This window comes from Cornus florida, unplaced genomic scaffold (genome assembly GCF_030987335.1).
Source record: "Cornus florida cultivar Cherokee Brave unplaced genomic scaffold, ASM3098733v1 CherokeeBrave_3.0.0_Hap2_Chr02, whole genome shotgun sequence".
NCBI lineage: Eukaryota > Viridiplantae > Streptophyta > Magnoliopsida > Cornales > Cornaceae > Cornus > Cornus florida.
The window spans coordinates 41,595,880-41,615,357 of NW_026775572.1; the positions used below are offsets into that span (position 1 = coordinate 41,595,880).

General features: G+C 33.5%; 1 protein-coding gene across 1 annotated transcript; it reads right to left on the reverse strand.

Annotated features, from left to right (window-relative positions):
* Positions 1 to 15,570: 15,570 nt before the first annotated feature.
* LOC132286713 (cytochrome P450 78A5-like) lies at positions 15,571 to 18,075 on the reverse strand. Its single transcript, XM_059789082.1, has 2 exons — positions 17,128 to 18,075; positions 15,571 to 16,355 (listed from the first exon to the last, which is right to left on the reverse strand). The coding sequence occupies exons 1-2, from the start codon at positions 18,073 to 18,075 to the stop codon at positions 15,747 to 15,749; spliced, it is 1,557 nt and encodes a 518-aa protein (XP_059645065.1). The 3' UTR covers positions 15,571 to 15,746.
* Positions 18,076 to 19,478: the final 1,403 nt, after the last annotated feature.

A 19,478-nucleotide genomic window follows, 5' to 3' on the forward strand; every position in this document is an offset into this window, starting at 1 on the left:
TTCTTTGAGTTGTTTTCTTGATCATTGATGTCCAAGCTATCTTTGGATGGACTTTGCATTTGGTTCCTTTCAACTTCATGTCTTCTTTGTCTTCTTTGCTTTCCATAGATGTGATATTGAGTAATGGAATTCTTGGAATGGTCTTTATGATCTTCATTGAGGTTCTTCTTTGAATGTGAATCATCTACAATACTCAATGTGAACATTAGTCCATAAACACCATTAATGGTTTGTTATCATCAAAACAGCTAGATTGTTATTGGATGAAATCCTTAAAATCAATAATGTGTATATGTTCTAGAAAGATATCAGAAAAATCAACTCTGATTTTCTGCAAAAATAATCTTCCTAAGGCTTTGAATAATATCTGAATAATAATGTAAAAGCCGTTCTTCAACCAATGTATATGACATGGTTTATATAGAGTTTATAATGACCTAATCCCTCTGAAAAAAAGATAAAATTCGTGCATAGGATTTGGTACAATTCTAAACCAACTAAGAGAGAAATCTGAAACATGAAACTAAACTTTCCATAGGCTATAAGGACTCTTGAACCTGTTCAAAGAATTGGGAACCGGTTCAAAAATGGCAGAATGTATTTCGAAGCCAATGTTGAAAACTTGAACTTATTTAAAGAATTGGGAACAGGTTCAAGAATGGCAGAATGATTTCTAGACGAAATTCTAATGGCTTAAACCTGTTCTAAGAATCATGAACAGGTTCAAATCTACCAGACTTGAAATTACCAAATATGGAATGTGTCCTAACCTTTTTGGATTTCTTCCTAACATGGTGTTCTTCCTTTTCTGTGATGATCATAATTATAACATCTTTAAACAACCTTCCAAATCCATAGTCTCCGTCGATCTTGATAACTTGCATTATAAGTAACTTAAGTTACAACTTAACATAGACTTGTTATGTCTACGACAATTGCCAAAAATAATTAATATCTCACAGCGGAGCCCTACCGGACACAAGAGTAGAGGTCATATAATGGTACTTTAATGTTTTTTGCAAAAGAACATTTTCATAATCTATGCTTAGGAAAATGGTTCATTCGCAAAGTAGTTAAAATAGGTAGAGTAGGTAGGCGTATAGTCCACACTAACCGCAGATAGGTTATAGTTAGCTAATCTTGTAAAAAATCTTTCTTTAAAACCCAAATTGAACGAATGTTATTGAGTTCAATTCTTTTGGAAACTATCATTGTTAAATTCCCGGAGTTAGTATAACTAACCATAATATGATGGTTGTGGTGAAGTCAAAGCCCTAAGACTTTCTCTCTCCGATCATTTAAATTAGTTTACTTTGTACTATTTAAATATTGCATTATAATTTTAGTTTGCTAAATCATGACAACCAACAATTTTTCCAACCAAGTTACATGTAAACCAATGAAACTAAATTGAAAACTAAATACAAATCTCATCTCCCTATGGGTTCGACATCCTCTCTGCGTAGAACTATCCTACACGATATCGTTCGATTGCGAGAGACACATCAGCTACCAATAAAGTTTTCGAATAAAAGCTCTGATGGACCAAAATAGGTAAAATAATAACAACGCTTGAAAAGAAAGGTAGAAGGGAGATTTGAAGAATCTAGTATGAAAGACAGAGACAAAGGAATATTATTCTATATAGAGAAAATAAGAAACTTACCAATTCTCTACCAAATGCTTTGAAGAAGATGATTAATTTCTGTTACCCAAGAATTGACTCTAGAGGGGGGTGAATAAAGTCAATGGCCAATTTTTGCAATTTATAGAAATACAAATTCTAATCAACAATGTAACTAATTATGCAATAGCCAAGATATGAAATCAAGATATAAAAGTAAACAATTTATAGCATAATTGTAAAAGAGATAAGGGAAAAGAAATTGTAAACAATGACTCGGCGATTTTAGCGAGGTTCGAAAACTCCTACTCCTCGGCTCAAGACTCCTCTTGAGACTTCCCAATCCACTATCGCTTCTCCTTATGGGTGGAGAGCAAACCTTTACATGAAGCAAAACCTTACTTCTTTTCCTTACTTAGAGAATAACCTTCTCTTAGTCTTCCTTTGGGTCACACCAACCCGGTGGGTCAAACCAACCGTTACAATAGCAGTAACAAGAACAATAAAGTATAAGAAATTTCTCTCAAAGATTGATGTACAAACTTTAGCTCTCAACTAGAGTATATATGAATATAAGTGAAGCTCAAACTCTATAAATGATATGAATTAAAGAAGATGATATAATTGAAGAATAAAAGCTCTAATGAACTCAATAAGATCTCTCAAGTGTAGAATAGAGCAAAAGCTCTATAAAGATTCGAATTAGAGCAAAAGCCCTTTGAATCCTTAGTTAAATATCTCAAGATTTGTATATGAGTGAATGAGAGAGATGAAGAGAAGATTTGAGAACAAAAGCTCTCTTTAATGCAATATGAAGTCTTTCAAATGATGTCTCTTAATTATTCAAACATTCCCCACTCTATTTATAGAGTTTGCAAGCTCAATATAGCTGTTAGGAGTTGAATACACAAGGGTCGAAGAGAATAAAGCCGTTGCAGTTTGAAATCTACAGATTCGACAGAAACTGGTAGACGTGTGGCATAAACCAGTCAATGTCTTTACATGAACCGGTTGATGCATGCTATAAACCGATCGACGTATTCTTCATGAGCCAGTTGATGTATGCATTAAACTAGTTGACGTGTATATTATGTTCCTAAAATTTCAGTACTGCCTAGATACCGGTCGACGTGAAGTTAGAACCGATCGACGTAAAGCCTAGTGCATTGACAGTTTTGACAGATAACAGCTTATGAGCTTATGCATAGGACTTTAAGTACAAGACATCTGCACACAGCTTATTTCCATTGGAAACATTTAAGTAAATGTCTTTACAGTATTTATATGTCCATTTACTTTAAGTTTACAATGTAAATAAAGAAGTATCCCCCATTTGGATTTCAATAAAAAATACTAAAAAATTGAAATCCAACTAAATCAAAATGTAGAAATTCAGTTTTAGTACAAATTTGAATTTGAATTTCTAACAGTTTTGGTAAAAATGAATCCTTATGTAGACCAATGTAGACTTGGTCAAAAATTCTGATAAAATCAGTTTAGGCTAGTTGAAGTATAAAGAGTTATTATCGGAAAAAATTATTTTGAAATAATCATTATTTCAAAAATCCATTTTTCACACTTAGCCAAAAACACAGTTTTTCATGACGCGCATTCAGGGATCCTAATGTTCGTTACCAACTTATGGTAATGATGTTTCTCATGGCTTAATTGTTGACCAATACGAATTTTATGATTAATGTGCATGGTCTTAACATTTCTAGTACAAGTGATGAGTTCTTTCAAAGCTTATGCAAGCTTGAACTAACTCACTCTTTAACAAGGACTCTATATGTCAATTGTATATGAATGAAGTGCATAGTCTGTTACTAATGAATGATAGGAGCATATGAATGATGATATGATTTGCGTAGTCCTATAGAGATGAGCTTCAAATGGATTCATAAATACTTTGACATTCAATCCTGAACACTTACCATCCTATCTACCCCTTTCTTTACGCTTTGTCTGTGATTGTGTAGGCTTTCAGGTAGACTTGTTTTCTTCCTTTCTTTGAGTTGCTTTCTTGCTCGTTGTAGTCCAAGCTATCTTTGGATGGACTTTGCATTTGCTTCTTTGCAACTTCATGTCTTCTTTGTATCCATTGCTTTCCTTGATGTGATCTTGAATAATGGAATACTTGGAATGATCTTTATAGCTTCATTGAGGTCATTCTTTGAATGTGAATAATCTATATAACACTCAATGTAAACATTAGTCCTTAAACACCATTAATAGTTTGTTATCATCAAAACATCTAGATTGTCATTGGATGAAATCCTTAAGGTCAACAATTTCCTCCTCCAAAGTGATTTATAAAGAAGAAATAACATATGAGATTGAATCCTCCTGATATATTTGAATGTGGTTAAAACTTGAGGACATATAGAATTCAAATCATGTAAGAATTCTAAAGGTACAATATATATATATATATATATATATATATATATATATATATATATATATATATATAAAGCTCTGTTCGTATTTTATGTGTTTTGTTGTACACTTTATCTAGAAAGTTGAGGTGTAGGGCAGGCGGGCAGGCGAGCAAAGCTTATCTAGAAAGTTGTGGTGCTAGGAGGGTGAGAAAGCAGTCAGTATTTATTATGCAACAACTTTTAAAAAGAAAAAGATGACTTGGATGATTGACAAGTCAAATATTTGATTTCAAGAAACGTGATTGGCCCACCCTCTGAGGTAAATTTTAACTTCTTCTACATGAAAATGCAAAAAGCATTAAAGTGTTGTTGGGAGACAATCACGTATAGCTTTGTTATATGGATAATGACTTATCTATATTTAAAATAAAAAATTAAATACATTAAAGTCAAACTTATGACTTCAGGAAACAAGATTGGCTCGTCCTCCAAGAAAAGTTATCACCTTTTACATGAAAGTGCAGTAAGCTTTAAAGTGTTGGTAGGAGACAATCACTTTTAGCTTTCTTATGTGGATAAAGACTTATCTATATTTAAAATAAAAAATTAAATACATTAATATTCATCTATAGTAATTGTATTCAAATAAAGTTCTTTTTCATGGACACAGACTCATCTATATATAAAATTAAAATTACATAGACGAGTTGTTCATCAATAACGTAATTATATTTTGATGAATAGTAATAGAAATGAATTGTGTATCGTTCCTAATCCTCAACAGTTAAGAATTTGGGAACGGGGGGCAACTCATGAGGAAATTTGATATGGAAACTAAACAGACTGATTATGGATAAGATAAGATAAGGTAAGGTGATTAATATAGTTAGCGTTACAAATTCAAAAAGTAGTTTTAAAATAATAAGGTAAAATTTTAATTCTCGGCAAAGTGTCTCCTCAGAAATTGCAACAAACTCCACGCTTGGCAAATTATAAAAGGAGGCGACCCATCAACCAATGAGATACAAGCAATATTGAACTCCACTTCATTAATTGCTTACTTTATTTTTTCAGTAAACTGACTTAGCCATCGGAGGTTGTTTGGCAGGCACCCCACCGGTGTCAAGAGAAAACGTTATCGTTTCGGATCGTTGCAGACTAATCATCATCAGCGGTATTGAAAGTGCAGGACGTCAATGTAAGGTGCTGGAAAGTAAGACTAATACATGCAGGACTTGAATTAAACATATTAAAGATGCATTACATGAATGTAGAGATACATAAAATGTAATTGAAAGATAAGGTGTTGTTTGTTGCGTGTGTTAAACAAGATTTGCTAGTTAAGCCTTGATACTCTATTTATAGACTTTTCCATGCAGCAAACTGATGTGTGGTAGCCTTGGCAGTTTCCACTTGGCCAGACTGCCAAGTGCCCCATGCCCTTATAGCCTTTTCTCAATGTTAACAAGTGTAAACTCATATTCTCCCATGATCTATAACTGATAAATAGTGGTTTTGGTGGTTAAATACATGCTTGCAAGCTTTTACCCACATTCTGGAACTGCCCAGATGGAAAGGCAGCGGTTTCCAGCAACAATTGAGAAATTCCACCTGGAAGGTCCGGATCATGCCACGTGTCCCATGTCTTCCTTAGTCTTATCCCGCATACGTGGTCTTCTCCTTTTATTTCAGACCATGATTCCACTAATTTAACCCTTATCATCCATAACCTCCGACAGTATCCTCAGTTAATGGTAGTTACTGTATGAAGTACCACCACTTTCAACTGAAGTGTTTATATTTGGCCAAGTGTCCCATGTCTTTAATAGTTTTTCCCTTCTGGGAATCCTTCTTTCTATATAATTCTATATACAATAGCCATTTTATTTTAACTTATTCTTTAAATGTCTAAAGTATGCTTTTACATCTTGCATTGACACATACACATATTGGATCTTCACTTCCATACCATGTCATTTCATCTTCATGAATGTATGACCCATGCCTTAAATGAATACTTGTGTTTAAGTATACATGTTCTCATTATTGATTCCCTTACCATGTCTTGTACAGACTTTAGAATAGGTTTTGTTTCACATTTAAGCCTATTTGCATGTTTAGAATTGAGCCAAGGGTAACCAAAATCTTTTCTGCAAATTTCAAGACCTTAGTGTAGCTGACAGCAGAATTTCAGTTGACGTGTAAGGATTTCACATCGACTGGTATTTCATTTTTATTGTAGTATAGTGCACATTTTCGGGACTCACAACTTTCGGTCGACGTAAAGTGGCCTTCACATTGACTGAGTTAGACCTTTCGATCGATGTGTGAGCCTTACACGTCGACTGTTTGCTAGCAGCTCCTTGGTTGCTGCTTCCATGTTCTGTGTTCATTCTTTGTCACTCCTTAACCTAAGGCACCTTATATTGCATTGTATTGATATATATGTATTTTTAGGACATTGTATGATAACTCATTTGTTGTTATGACCATTTTACCCTTTGGCTTCCGTTTTAGGAATCAATTTGATTCCTTTAGTTCATCGCTTCCGCATATTCTAGTTGAGTCTTATTGACTCCATTTTGGGATTCTTTTGAGGTCCTAGATGTAATGTTTCTCAATTTTTCCATTTTTTGGGTATTTTTTGAATTTTTGGATTTATTTATTTTCTCGCCTCATTTTGTATGCCACGCACCAGTTAGTGTGCCACAAAGGTTCCGAGTGAGTTTTGGGACATTTCTTTGAGTTTAGAACTCTTAGGAATGCATTTTGACCATATTATCATCCAAAAGAAGAAGGTTATGGTAGCATATAATAATAAGGTCAAAGCCAAGCCCTTTGTTGAAGGGGATTTGGTGTGGAAAATAAAGTTTCCAATTGGAGTTAACAGTATGATGTATGAAAATTGGACTTTAAATTGAGAAAGGTCCTTCCTCGTGGAACAGATTCAGAAAATGGTGAATACAGGTTAATGGACTAGGTTGGTACTCTCCATCCAATGCCCAATAATGGGGTTTACCTTAAACAACATTACCCTTTCATTTATGAAGCTTGGGAAGAAAAAAATGCAAGAATCAGCCAGGCCGAAAGTGTCTTCTAACCTTATTTGAAGGATAGGCTGGAAGACTTAATGAGGTACTAATAAAAGGCAATAACTTTCCAATGGCTGATTAACTGACCATACTCTTTTAAATTTCTCTAAATACCCAGAATGAGCATAGTGAATACTTTTTAAAATGTTTCTGAATACCCAGAATGGAAAGGCCATATAATTTTGCAAGAGGCACTTTGGTTAGCTAGTACAATTAAAATCCATAAACTCTAAAGCACTTCAAAGTGTTAAAAAACCAATATTTCTATTGGCTAGTTTGATGTAATTTTCAAAGTGTGAAAATAAGACACAAGTTTGGAAATACATGGCCTAACCTTCTTTATGACTTACACATAGAAATTTCGTGAAATCTTGTTTATTGATGAGCGCTGAAAAGTGCGCATTTAAATCCCTTAAGCGAGAGTATTTTAGTCCATTTATCTATCTTTATTTACCCATTTTAGTACTTATTTGTGTTTTTTGTCTATTTCAGGTCAATAATGTTAAAACGGGCTAAAAATGGTTTCTTAAGGCCTTTTCGGAGTCAAACTAAATGTTAGTGAGAATTTGGAGCAAAAGGAGGCTGATCTGGAGCAAAAAGAGGCTGATACTGAAAAGTTGCCAAGTTGGATAGATTAGAAAAAAAAGTCTGATAGATCTGAGAAAATTCTGATCGATTGAACTTTTCTCTAATCGATCGAACTTTCTTAGATCGATCGAACTGTTCGCGAAAGTTATTAAAAAGCATATCTGAATCTCATTTCGAACCAACTCAGGCAGAATTTGTAAGGGACGAACCTAGGGCCGAGTTCTCACATATTTGGGCTCTTAAAGCCTTATATATAAGAAGGATTCAACCATTTTTGTTTAGAGATTCATATTTTAGATTGTAATTTCTATATTCTTTTTAGTTTCTCTCTCTAGAAAGTTAGAGATTAGGGTTAGAAGAAAAGAGGGAAGTGGAGGCACATCTCTAGATCCACTCTTTCTCTCTCTCTCTAAAGCTTCAAGGAAGAAGAAGAAGAAGATGGAGCTATGTTTGGAGCTTACCCTTGAGGGTTTCATGACCACATCTACCTCCTCCATGATTGGCTAGATCTACACTTAGCGCTTGGATGAGCCCTAAGTCTTGTATAATCTAAACCCTTGTATTTTTATTTTTGGGGATTTATATATATTGTTATGATTAGTGTTCTAACCTTGTGAATTTAATGAATCTTGGTATATTTCTATGATTTCTATGGTTTAATTCTTCCTATTAATTCTCTAGTTTATTTACATGTCTATGTGTGATTAAATTAGGAATTATTTCTTACATGATTCATATGAATTAATTCTTTCTATTGATTCTCTATTTGATTACATGTTGTATTATGTGTGATTATTTGGGGAATTGATCTCTATACTAGATTCTCTATGTTGGTTTCATGTCTATATGTGATTAATTAAGGATTTAGTGATGGCTAAGCATGGGTTTTCATTGAATGGGTTTGTAGATTAATTTAATGGATTATTCTTATACTTGATGGGTTGTTCTACAATTTAATTCATGCTTGTAGGTAGGTAGACAATTTATACTTGGTTTGATATTCCATGGCTTATTATTGCAAATTTCATGATTCTTTAGATTGATGTGTGCTACAATTGTTACTAATTTGATGGGTCATGCTTAGAATTGATGGGTTGTACTACACTTAGTTTATTTGTTGGCTTGGTAGACAATTCATACATGAATTTGATGGTCCATGCTTTATATTGCAATTGGTAGTCGCATTTTGTTCACAACAATGTATTCCCCATTAATGGAAAGTAAGTGGTTAATTACATGAGCTTAGTGGTGATTCCAACACCCTAAGACCTCTCTTCATATCTCTTAAATCCCTATCTCAACTTAGTTTTATTTTAATTGCATTTTCTTTAATTGAATTAGTTTAATCATCTCATCAAATCTCTTTGCAATCTTGTGATACCTTAGAGTCAAAGTTAAATTCCAACACGTATAATCTCTTGGGACAATCCCTACTCACTTTTGCTACGTTAATAGTAGTGGTGGCAGTGGTTTTTATAAATTTAAATTTGACCTAAAAGGCTTTTCTTGAACCGCACATTCACTACATTATTTTGACGTATACAAGCGGCCTCGTCATTTATTGTATATATATTTCATGTTAGTAGTTGGTTTTATTTACGTATAATTATAAGAGTTATGAAGGATGATGGAAGCTAAACATGACATTCATATATTATTCATTTGGAAAGTTTTGTGTTACATGCTATCAAAATGTGCTACATTCCTAATTCAAATTTCACGGCTTAAAAGAATACATGTTTCCAAAAGGCGTGAAATTTTGGGGGTGAGGACAATATTACTAAAGGCAAAAAGAACCCTGAATGTGGTCTATTTCGTACCTTCATTCAATCGCCTGATCCATTCCATCTTCTATCTGAAATATAGATTAGATTCTCACTTGGAACTTCCAGAGTTCCTAGCATGCCCGCGCTTCTAATAACACAGAAGATTTTTTGTGGCTAAATACATGGAATGAGAAAATTACGTTGAATCACCTAATTTTAGGTAGGTTGAGGTCCATTCTAGTGTTGGCATGACTCATGAAGAGAAGATGTCCATAAATATACATGAAGATGGAAACAGCTAATTGTGTATATGTACATAACAAAATGGAATTCTAATACTACTCAATCACCTTTGCCTTCCATACTAAGTTGAACATACCAACCACTAAAGCAATTGATCCACTTGATATGCCATCGTTCGCCATTTTTGGTTACACAAACCCATCGATCCCTTTTCCTGTCTTCAATGAGAGCCTCATTCGTAACCACTGCCTTACTATTAACACCTTCAAGTAACTTCTCCTTCAATCCGCTTATCATCATTTGCTCCACTGCCTCAATGTATTACTCCGTCCGAAAATAAGTGTCCCTTTTTGGGAATCTAGCTAACTTTTTAAGAGAATGATTTTTGTTATTTTTTTATTTTATTAGTAGTGAATGAATTACCAAATTTACCGTTAGTGAGTCCATAGTGACGTGAAGGTTTACTTTTTATCGGTTCAATGCAATAAGGCTAAAATGATAATATTACAAAAAATAATACGTACATTGACTTTTCAAATGTGACACTTATTTTGAGATGGATAAAATGAAAATATGGACACTTATTTTTAGATGGAGGGAGTACACATGTATATCAAACGAGCAAACTGTGTGTGAATGTTATTATAGAGTTTTGGAAATAAACAAGCCTTGGGAAACAAATAAAAGATAATGGACACTTTTTTTCTTTTCAAAATTCATCATTTTTGCTGTAAAATACCATAAATATAATGAGGATAAAAATGTAATTTCACTCTAACAATTAACTCTATCCATCTAACAGGTCTGTCAGTGTAATTTGATAAATTAGAAGAAAAATCAATATATCTTGATGAGACTTGTGGGGAGGTCAATGGAATTTACCCATGAATAAACATGCAGTATATAACAAAGAAGTGGCTATGAATACACTGGTCTTTGTGCCAGCAATAACTTAATAAACATTATACATCTAAGGCACGCAAGCATTTGAATTTTATGATTATTCTTGGTTGAACAATTGTACCAACATCACCACTGTCTGCTTAGATGTAGCCCTAACACAAATTTAAAAGCAGTTTATTCTGTATCTCACATTGAATATTTAATTAGATGCAACTTATTAGGCTTCTCACATTTAATGGACTGGCCTCGGCCAAACGGCCCAAACATGCACCTAATTTTTGCACCCTTGTACAAATTAATAATGTATTAATGTTGCCATGCCATGCACATTGAATGTCTCGTCTCCTATGTATCCCTGTTTCTAGTTTATCCTCCTGTGTGTAAAGGGGGAAGAAAACTGAATAATAGCCTTTTAGAGTATTAACAACTTTTAATTACTAAGACAATTATACGATCCATGTCCCGAGCAGTATACATTCTACATAAATGACAATTTGATGAAACATAATAAAAGGGATAAAATAGTTGGTTCAGTGCACGAGATTCTTGTTATTATGAGATCTGGATAGGGTCAGATGCACGCAGTTTAAACTATGCATGGAGAGTGTTTTGGGTTTCAAATCGGTGACTTCAAAGACACAGTGGAGCAACTTTAACATTGTGACAAGGGACAGCTCAATATAATTTGAGGTCTTATGCGAATAAAAATAAAGTGGTCTTTTAACATAATCTACACATTTGTTCATGTTAGTAATATGATCATTAGTTGTTTCATGATTTTTAATTTTAGCACTAATATTTTTCTTAATCTCTAATTCCATTATTAATTAATTGACTTGTGCTTTCTAGTAGACATATTAAATAATATAAATAAATGATAACACCTCACAAACAAAATATATAAGTTTATGATAACAAAAATAGATAAAACTAAAAAATAATTTAATTAATAAAATAATAGAAACCGATTTCGAAAAATTTGGTTCAATACTCCAAACAAATTCTTCAATAGAGAAAAGGTATATTCAAAATTGTCTAACGAAATGAGAGTGAGATTGTAAATTGTAATGAGTATTGAATGGAGAAGAGAAAAAAAGAAAAAAATTATAATGAGTAAGAAACATATGTGTGGATTAAGGAAAAAAAAAATGGAAAAAGTTAATAGGATTCTTTAAAAATTATAGAACAATGAGGATATATATATATATATGTATCTTTTAGGACCTTTTTATTGGTTGAGACCTTAGGAATCGCCTAACTTGCCACGACTAAGCCCGACCTAGCCAAGACCCAATCTCTTGATGAAACATAATGTGAAGGAGTAATAGCCATAAAAAATACTCAGATTTAACCAAAAAAAAGGATAAAAAATAAAAATTGCTCAGAGATGAGAATCAGTTGCATATGAAAGAAAAAAACAAAGTAACCGCATAAATAGTAAGTGTTGGTTTGGGTATGCAAATCCAAAGCGTATCTCCTTCGAATGGGATGAAGAAAAACAAAGGAGAATACCTTTTAACAGGAACATTCACCTCCAAAAGATATATTCCTTTTGAATGATTTAAATGCCGATAAAAGAGCTAAGGCAAATCAATGCTTTTGCTTTTAGGTTCTTATTCTTCAATCTTGCTCTCTCTTTTTGAGCTGCTTAATTATTCTTTTGCCATTGTAAAGATTTGTAATGTGAAGTTCAGCCTAAAATACATTTAGACACATCACAAAAGCAATAGCTAACTAAAAATTAATATATCGAGTACGGTCTAACAATCGTATAACTCTGGCTAATTTGATGTGATCGAGTGGAAACTGATGTTAGCCTCATGTCATCACTCACAATCATCATGTCAGCCCCTATTCACATTAAGCCAATTAGAGTTGTGGCCGTTAGAGTCTAAATGATTTTCTGTTATAGAAAAAATGATCGAATAGGAATTTATGAGAACAAGAGAAAAATAATGACAAGAAAAATGAATAGGCACACACAAAAGGGATAAGGATTTATACGTGGTTCACCCTCACAAATAGGGTTACGTCAACGGGCAATAATGATTCGTATCACTAAAAAGAAGAAGATTACAAACTGAAGAGCGTTTTGGTTCTTCCTCACAACAATCTCTCTTCTCACACCACTCACTCACCAACAAAGAAGACTCACTCAACACTCAAGAAATACCCCAAATAGTATATGATTTACACAAAAAGAAAAATCCACCCAAATACAAACTTCAACTCTCTCTTGAAGATTGTATACACAAAAGGATTTTCTCACACATACAAAACCAATATACTCTCTTAATCCGAATATTGTCTTACTCTTGGATGCCTCTCGGATGCTTCAAATTATGGAGGGCAAAAGCTATTTATAGCCAAAATAGGACACCAAAATGAGACTACTTGGTGACCACTCAAAAGACTTGTTGGGCACACATTCTTGGAGGCCAAGAATCTTGATGACATCATAGGTGATGCAAGCCTCAAATTGAGCCATATGTTCAACATTTTCTTTATATAAAACCACATGCAACAGCAAACTACATATATACTCTGATATCTTCATCACACTATGACTTCCGCAGTCCCACATAGCATATGTTTGTACATTTGGCTATGTACGTATCTCCATCTTGAAATATGCATGGCTAACTAGCATTTTGAGGTTCTACAATTGTGATTTCAGTGAAGAGCCATCTAAACATGGATTTCTTTGTTCTCTTACCAACCTATTGGTTCCTAGTTAACCCATGCATTTAGCATGAATTAGAATTGAAAAAATAGAGATTGAAAAGTAGGCCGATTCTTCCTTTGTATGAATATGTTTAAATATATAGATATAGATATAGATATAGATATTCGATTTGATATGTCTGAGGCCGCTGAGTGTGGACAAACATTGAAAAGATCATTCTTTGCTTTCGCATCATCCCCATTGTGTATATTCTCCTAAAGGTACCTTTCAAATATATGGTCTAACATAGCAAGAATCACCCTCTACTTGACCATACATAAAGGTATCAGAATGAGAAGTTGCATGCAATAATTTTGCATATTGTGGATGATAAAATAACTTTCTTTCCCGTAAAATGTTAACCACCAATGTAGCAATTAATACAAGAAGTCAAAAAATAGAAGTGCAGTAATATATCATAACTAGCTTACAAAAAATTGCAATAAAGAAAACTTTAGAACCATAAAAAATGGACATTAAGGTCCGTCTGACAATAGTTTCTGTTTTGCGTTATTGATGTCATCTGAACACAATCATGGTCATATATAATCTCATTGTTATTTCTCTGTATGTACCAAATTATATTTCAGTTCTCATTGATTTACTATATATATATATATTGAGACCTGTTTCTTTATATATAGAAATCACTAATTTTAAGTTTATATTATTTTTCGATATGGTTATTAATAGTCTAATTAACGCCATAGTCGAAAGCGATTACAATAAATTCAAATGAATGATACATTCCAAAATACCAAATTGAACTACTAAGGTTTTAATATAATCAGGAAAATGCATCAAATTGATACATTCCAAAATCCCAAATGAAACAGTCACATAAACATAAATCAAATGTGCTTCATACACAATCTAATTCATGGAAAGGAATAATCATCACAGACCCTAATCCTATAACCACAAACATATATATATATATATATATACATTAACGGATATAAATTTGCAGGGATCAATTAATGAGCAGGAATGAACAGATTAAGTATTATCAATGAAGCATTAATGTTTTTTGTTATGTTATGATTTATTTCAAAACACAATCATGTTTGGTAATTGCTGTTAGTCAGCAGGGCTGAAATATTTTTTTCCCAGTATTATATACTACTGATTTCTTTATTTTCTTATTTATTATTATTATATAATTATAAAATATTAAGATTACCCACACAGAAATTACCAAAAAGAAATCCACTGTTGCCTCCATGTGACCACACCTAATGCATCTCACTCCTCCTTGCGATGGTTTTATTTATTTATTTATTTTCTTATGACCACCCCTCTCATATAATTTTTTGAGTTCGTCTCTGATTGTCGCATAATGTTTCATAAAAAAAAAAAAAAATTTTAAATTTTTTTGAATGATGTTAGAAAATAGAATTTACATTGACCATTTTTTTTTTATTTTTTTTTATCCTCACACTTGTTCTTGCTTTCAAATTCTAGTTACAATAATTGATCAATAGCAGAATCTTAAACAGAAGGCAAAAATTAGATGGTTGCAGGTTGGGGAGTAACTAAACATTTTTTTTTGTCCCAAAACTATAGGGTTAACATCGACCAAAAAAGTGTGTAATCCTCGGTTCTACAATAGGTGATTAGTTTGAAGCTGGTCTATCTATAAATTATGGAGAAGTTATTAGTGCCGATTCGGTGCTTCCAAACACAATATTAGTTTCTTTCCAAACTCTTTTCAGTTAGCCCTAAATTTAATTTCCAACCAAGAATACCTCCTGAATCATTATTTGGATTCTTCTCTTGAATTCTGAATGTAGGAATCCTGACACGTCTGCAACTTCCACAATCAACATGGTCAAACACAAATATTTGTATATGAAATTTGTTTCACATGCAAGAAAAAGAGAATCATTTGATAAATTAACTTGATATAAATTAACTAAATAAGTAATCCATGCAGAATTTTCATAGTTTGGTCCTATTAATATTCTAAACAAAAGGCCGATCTATGTTCAAGTAATTTGAAAATTAAGTACAACCACCACATCATTCCCAACCATAATTAATCAAACATTCATCATGCAACAATACCGTTAACTAACAATATATATATTCAAGATTATCATTCAAGATACAAATAGTAACAGCTGTTCATACTTTCTATTACGTAAGTTGTGCAGTACTCATAAATGGAAGGCACATCACTGGTACTGACGTTTTATACCTGAGTGAGTTGTGCACAGTAGTCGAGACTGTCGCAAGATAGGGCTTTAACGCCTGTGTTCCACCACATGAATCCAGAGCTGAACTAGTGTGTGATAGGCGACTGTATTTAACATTTCTCGAAATGATACACTAAACTCACTCTATCTAGTTAACTTAGAAACTGGCCCAGATATATAATTAACTATATTAAACAACCAACCCAACATAATTACTTACTTAATTTCAAGCAACCCTAGGAACAATCTTGCAAAGCAGTGGGTTCTTCATTTCAAGAGAGAGCTTCAAATTCTCAGACAAGTCCACACCATTAATATGATCAGAAGGGACCCATTTGAAGCTCTGAAGCAACTGAGCCAACCAGAGATGAACAGTGGCCAAACCCATAGCTTTACCAGGACAAACCCTCCTTCCAGAGCCAAAAGGAGCCAACCTCAGATCAGACCCCATAATGCTCACATCCTCATCCATGAACCTTTCTGGTTTGAACTTCTCTGGCTCTGACCACACATTTTCATCATGAGTGATTGCCCACATGTTAACCATGGCTGTGGTTCCTGCTGGAATCAAGCTATCACCCACATGGACGTCGTGAATGGCGAGACGAGACCACGAGAGAAGTGGCCCTGGCGGGTGCATCCGGAGAGTCTCCTTCACGATGGATTGAAGGTAAGGGAGTTTTGGAATGTCGGAATTAGAAACTACTCTTGATTCTCCGATGACAGCATCGATTTCATTCTGGGCTTTGGATTGGATTTCTGGATGTAATACCATTCTTGCTAGAATCCATTCTAGCAATATTGCTACTGTATCAGTTCCTCTGAAAATCATTTCCTGTAAAGGACGTGATAAGGCAAAATGGTCAGTTACATAAATAGAACTACTTCAGTCCCTTAGTAAGCTAATTATATATATATATATATATATATATATATATATATATATATACACACACACACATACGAAGAAAAATGATGGATGGATATATTCATATAAGTCCAGGTGATGTCATGTCATTAATATTTATTGGTCACTTTTCTTTTGGATGTGCATATTCATCTTAATTTTTATTTTTGAAAAACATTTTCTTTTGGTTAATTTTGAAAAGTATTTTCTTCATAAGTTGATTGTGAAGTTTGTGGTCCAAATTTTGTTTCAATTGAGTAGCGTTATAATACAAATATGACTTAGAAAATAAATTTTGTGTTGGTTCGACCAGATTTTTCTTACAGGTCGTGACTTGTGTGTGTGTGTTTTTTAAAGATCGTGATTCAAGTTGGTACGCTCTCTTGTCACCCAATGTACAAAGGTTATTACAGTTTGTAGTGTGATATTAGAGAACATTGAAAGCTGTTTTAGAGAGTCAGCGGGAGATAAAGGTTTATGGGCTTGTAAAGTTTTTGCTTCCTATAGTAAAATATTTTGTTGGATCTTCAGTGTATGTAAGTGTTTTGTTTTGTTTTTTGTTTATGTTGAACTACATAAATTTTTGTCCAATTAGGTAAATTTTTTTTATCTTGTGTGCATATATATATATGTGTGTGTGTCTGTCATAACATTGATAATAGAAAAAGAATAAGGCAAAGTGGAAGATAGAGCAACATACCCATAGAACAGCTATCATATCAGAATCACTAAGTTTGTCCTCTTTCTCCAAATTTAGCAACACATCAACAAAATCTTCAAAACTCTCTCCACCTAAAACTCCACCAATCCTCTTCACTCTATGGTCTTCTATGATCTTTCCGACAAATAGATTCACCTTTGAAGCCAAACTCCTGCACCTCCTTCTCACTCCTTGCAAATCCAACCACCCCAGAAGAGGAAAATGGTCACTCCAGTTGAATATCCCAAGCAGCTCATACCCTTCACTTACCAACTTTTCGAGCTCAAACCCATCTTTACCATCATCAAAATCATAGCACCTACCAAACACAGTCATCATCACATTGTTCAAAGACCCAAAATGGAGAACCTTCTTGACTTCAACCTCACCTTTCTTACCCATCATATCTCTCATTTCATCCACTATTTTCAAACCTGTTTTGCACCTGAAACCCTCAAAACCAGCTATTCTCTTAGGGCTGAACATATGCGTCGATGAGATTCTTCTCAAATTCCTCCAGTATTCTCCATAAGGAGCGAAACCCATAGCTCTATGAAAGAGAAGCTCATAAGCTGACTCCTTCACTGGCCGGTCAGCGAAGGCCGGGGAATTCAGAATCTCTTTTGCTGTTTCTGGATGGCTCGAAATGATGAAACGAGTGAAACCCACTGAGAAAGCCATCAAACGGACAGCATCAAAGCTCCGAGCGAGCTTGGCAAGAAGACGGTGAGGCGTTAACCCAGTGAAGACATACAGTAAGCCAGTCAATGGGAATCCAGGAGGACCGGTAACTATTTTCCAGTGACCGGAACTAGAAAGAGCCCAAGCAAGTCCACCAGGGACCAGCCATAAAGCAAAGACACCAAACAAACAAAGAACAGCTATTAATACTTCAAAGCTAAGAGCATATGATTGAGGAAGGAACAATATATGGTATTGTGGCGACATTTTTGCAAATTGGGGTATTCCAAAAATGAAAACAGAAGAGTTTTTCAGACTCAGAGAGAGAGAGACAAAGAGAGAGAGAATGGCTGTGAAGGCGCGAGTGACAAGGGTGTGTGAAGATTAGTTTAAATAGAAGTTAGTTGGGCGGTTGGAGAACTAACCATGGTTAAACCAGGGTTAAGTTACAGTGGTTAAAAGCTGGTTCCATGAGATTACAACTATTATATGGTTGCAACTTGTAATTAATTTTATTTGATTCCACAAAATATTAAATGTGATCATTCAACAATAATCTTGAACTTTAAGTGATTTGAGTGGGTGCTAAACACAATCGCCCCGCTACTATGGAATCTCAGTCGCTATTTTAACAGTTTACGCGTATATTTCCTTTTTCTTCGATGATTAATTTTTATTTTTTTTGCTAACTTCTTTTTGGGTGTCTCATTATATATAATTACTATACTAGCCTCCTACCCTTAGTAAGAAACTGATAAACCATTCGCATAAATTCTCCTTTCAGAAACCTCTACGGTTCTATATCACTTTAAAATTTTATTTTTTATAAAATTTCATATCTAAATGTTTGAAGTTCCAACTCTAAAAATTTTTCAGATTATATATATTTTTTTCATTTGATTTTATTTTTTTTTATTTGAAAAACAATCGAATACTTCGAAACAGAGAATAGGGATTTGAAATCTGATAATTTTAGAGAAAGAACCAGATTATAGTACTTTTTTTACTGATTTTTTTTAATTTTTTTAATCTGAAAAATCAGAGCAATACTTTGAATATAAAGAATACAAATCTGAAATTTCAGATTTGAACTTCAAACATTTATATATGGACTTTTGTAAAAAAGAAAATTTTAGAGTTGGAACTTCAAACATTTAGATATGGAATTTTGAAAAAAATAAAATTTTAAAGTGAGATGGAACCGTGGAGGTTTCTGACAGAGAATTTATGCGAATGGTTTCTCAGTTTCTTTTTAAGGGTATGAGGCAAGTATAATAATTATATATAATGAGAGAAGAGTTAGCAAAAAAATAGTAATTAATTATCGAGAAAGGAAATACAGGCGTCAACTATTAAAGTTAGGGATTAAAATTCTACAGTCGCGAGGGCAACGGTGATTAGCACCCTAAGTCAATTAAATAAATTCTACACAAAAATGATCGAACACTTAATGTGTAAATTGATAGAACCTAAGTCAATAACCTTACAGCTCATGAAACAAAAATGATCAAACACTCAAATGCAAAAAATTGATAGACCTAAGTCAATAAACTTCTTTACAGTCGGTACAATCGATAAAATGAACTTATATTATTTAAATTTGTCAATTTGATACGTGTAATTTGTTTTGGGTAAGTAAATTTGATATTTGCAATTGTGAAAGGATTATT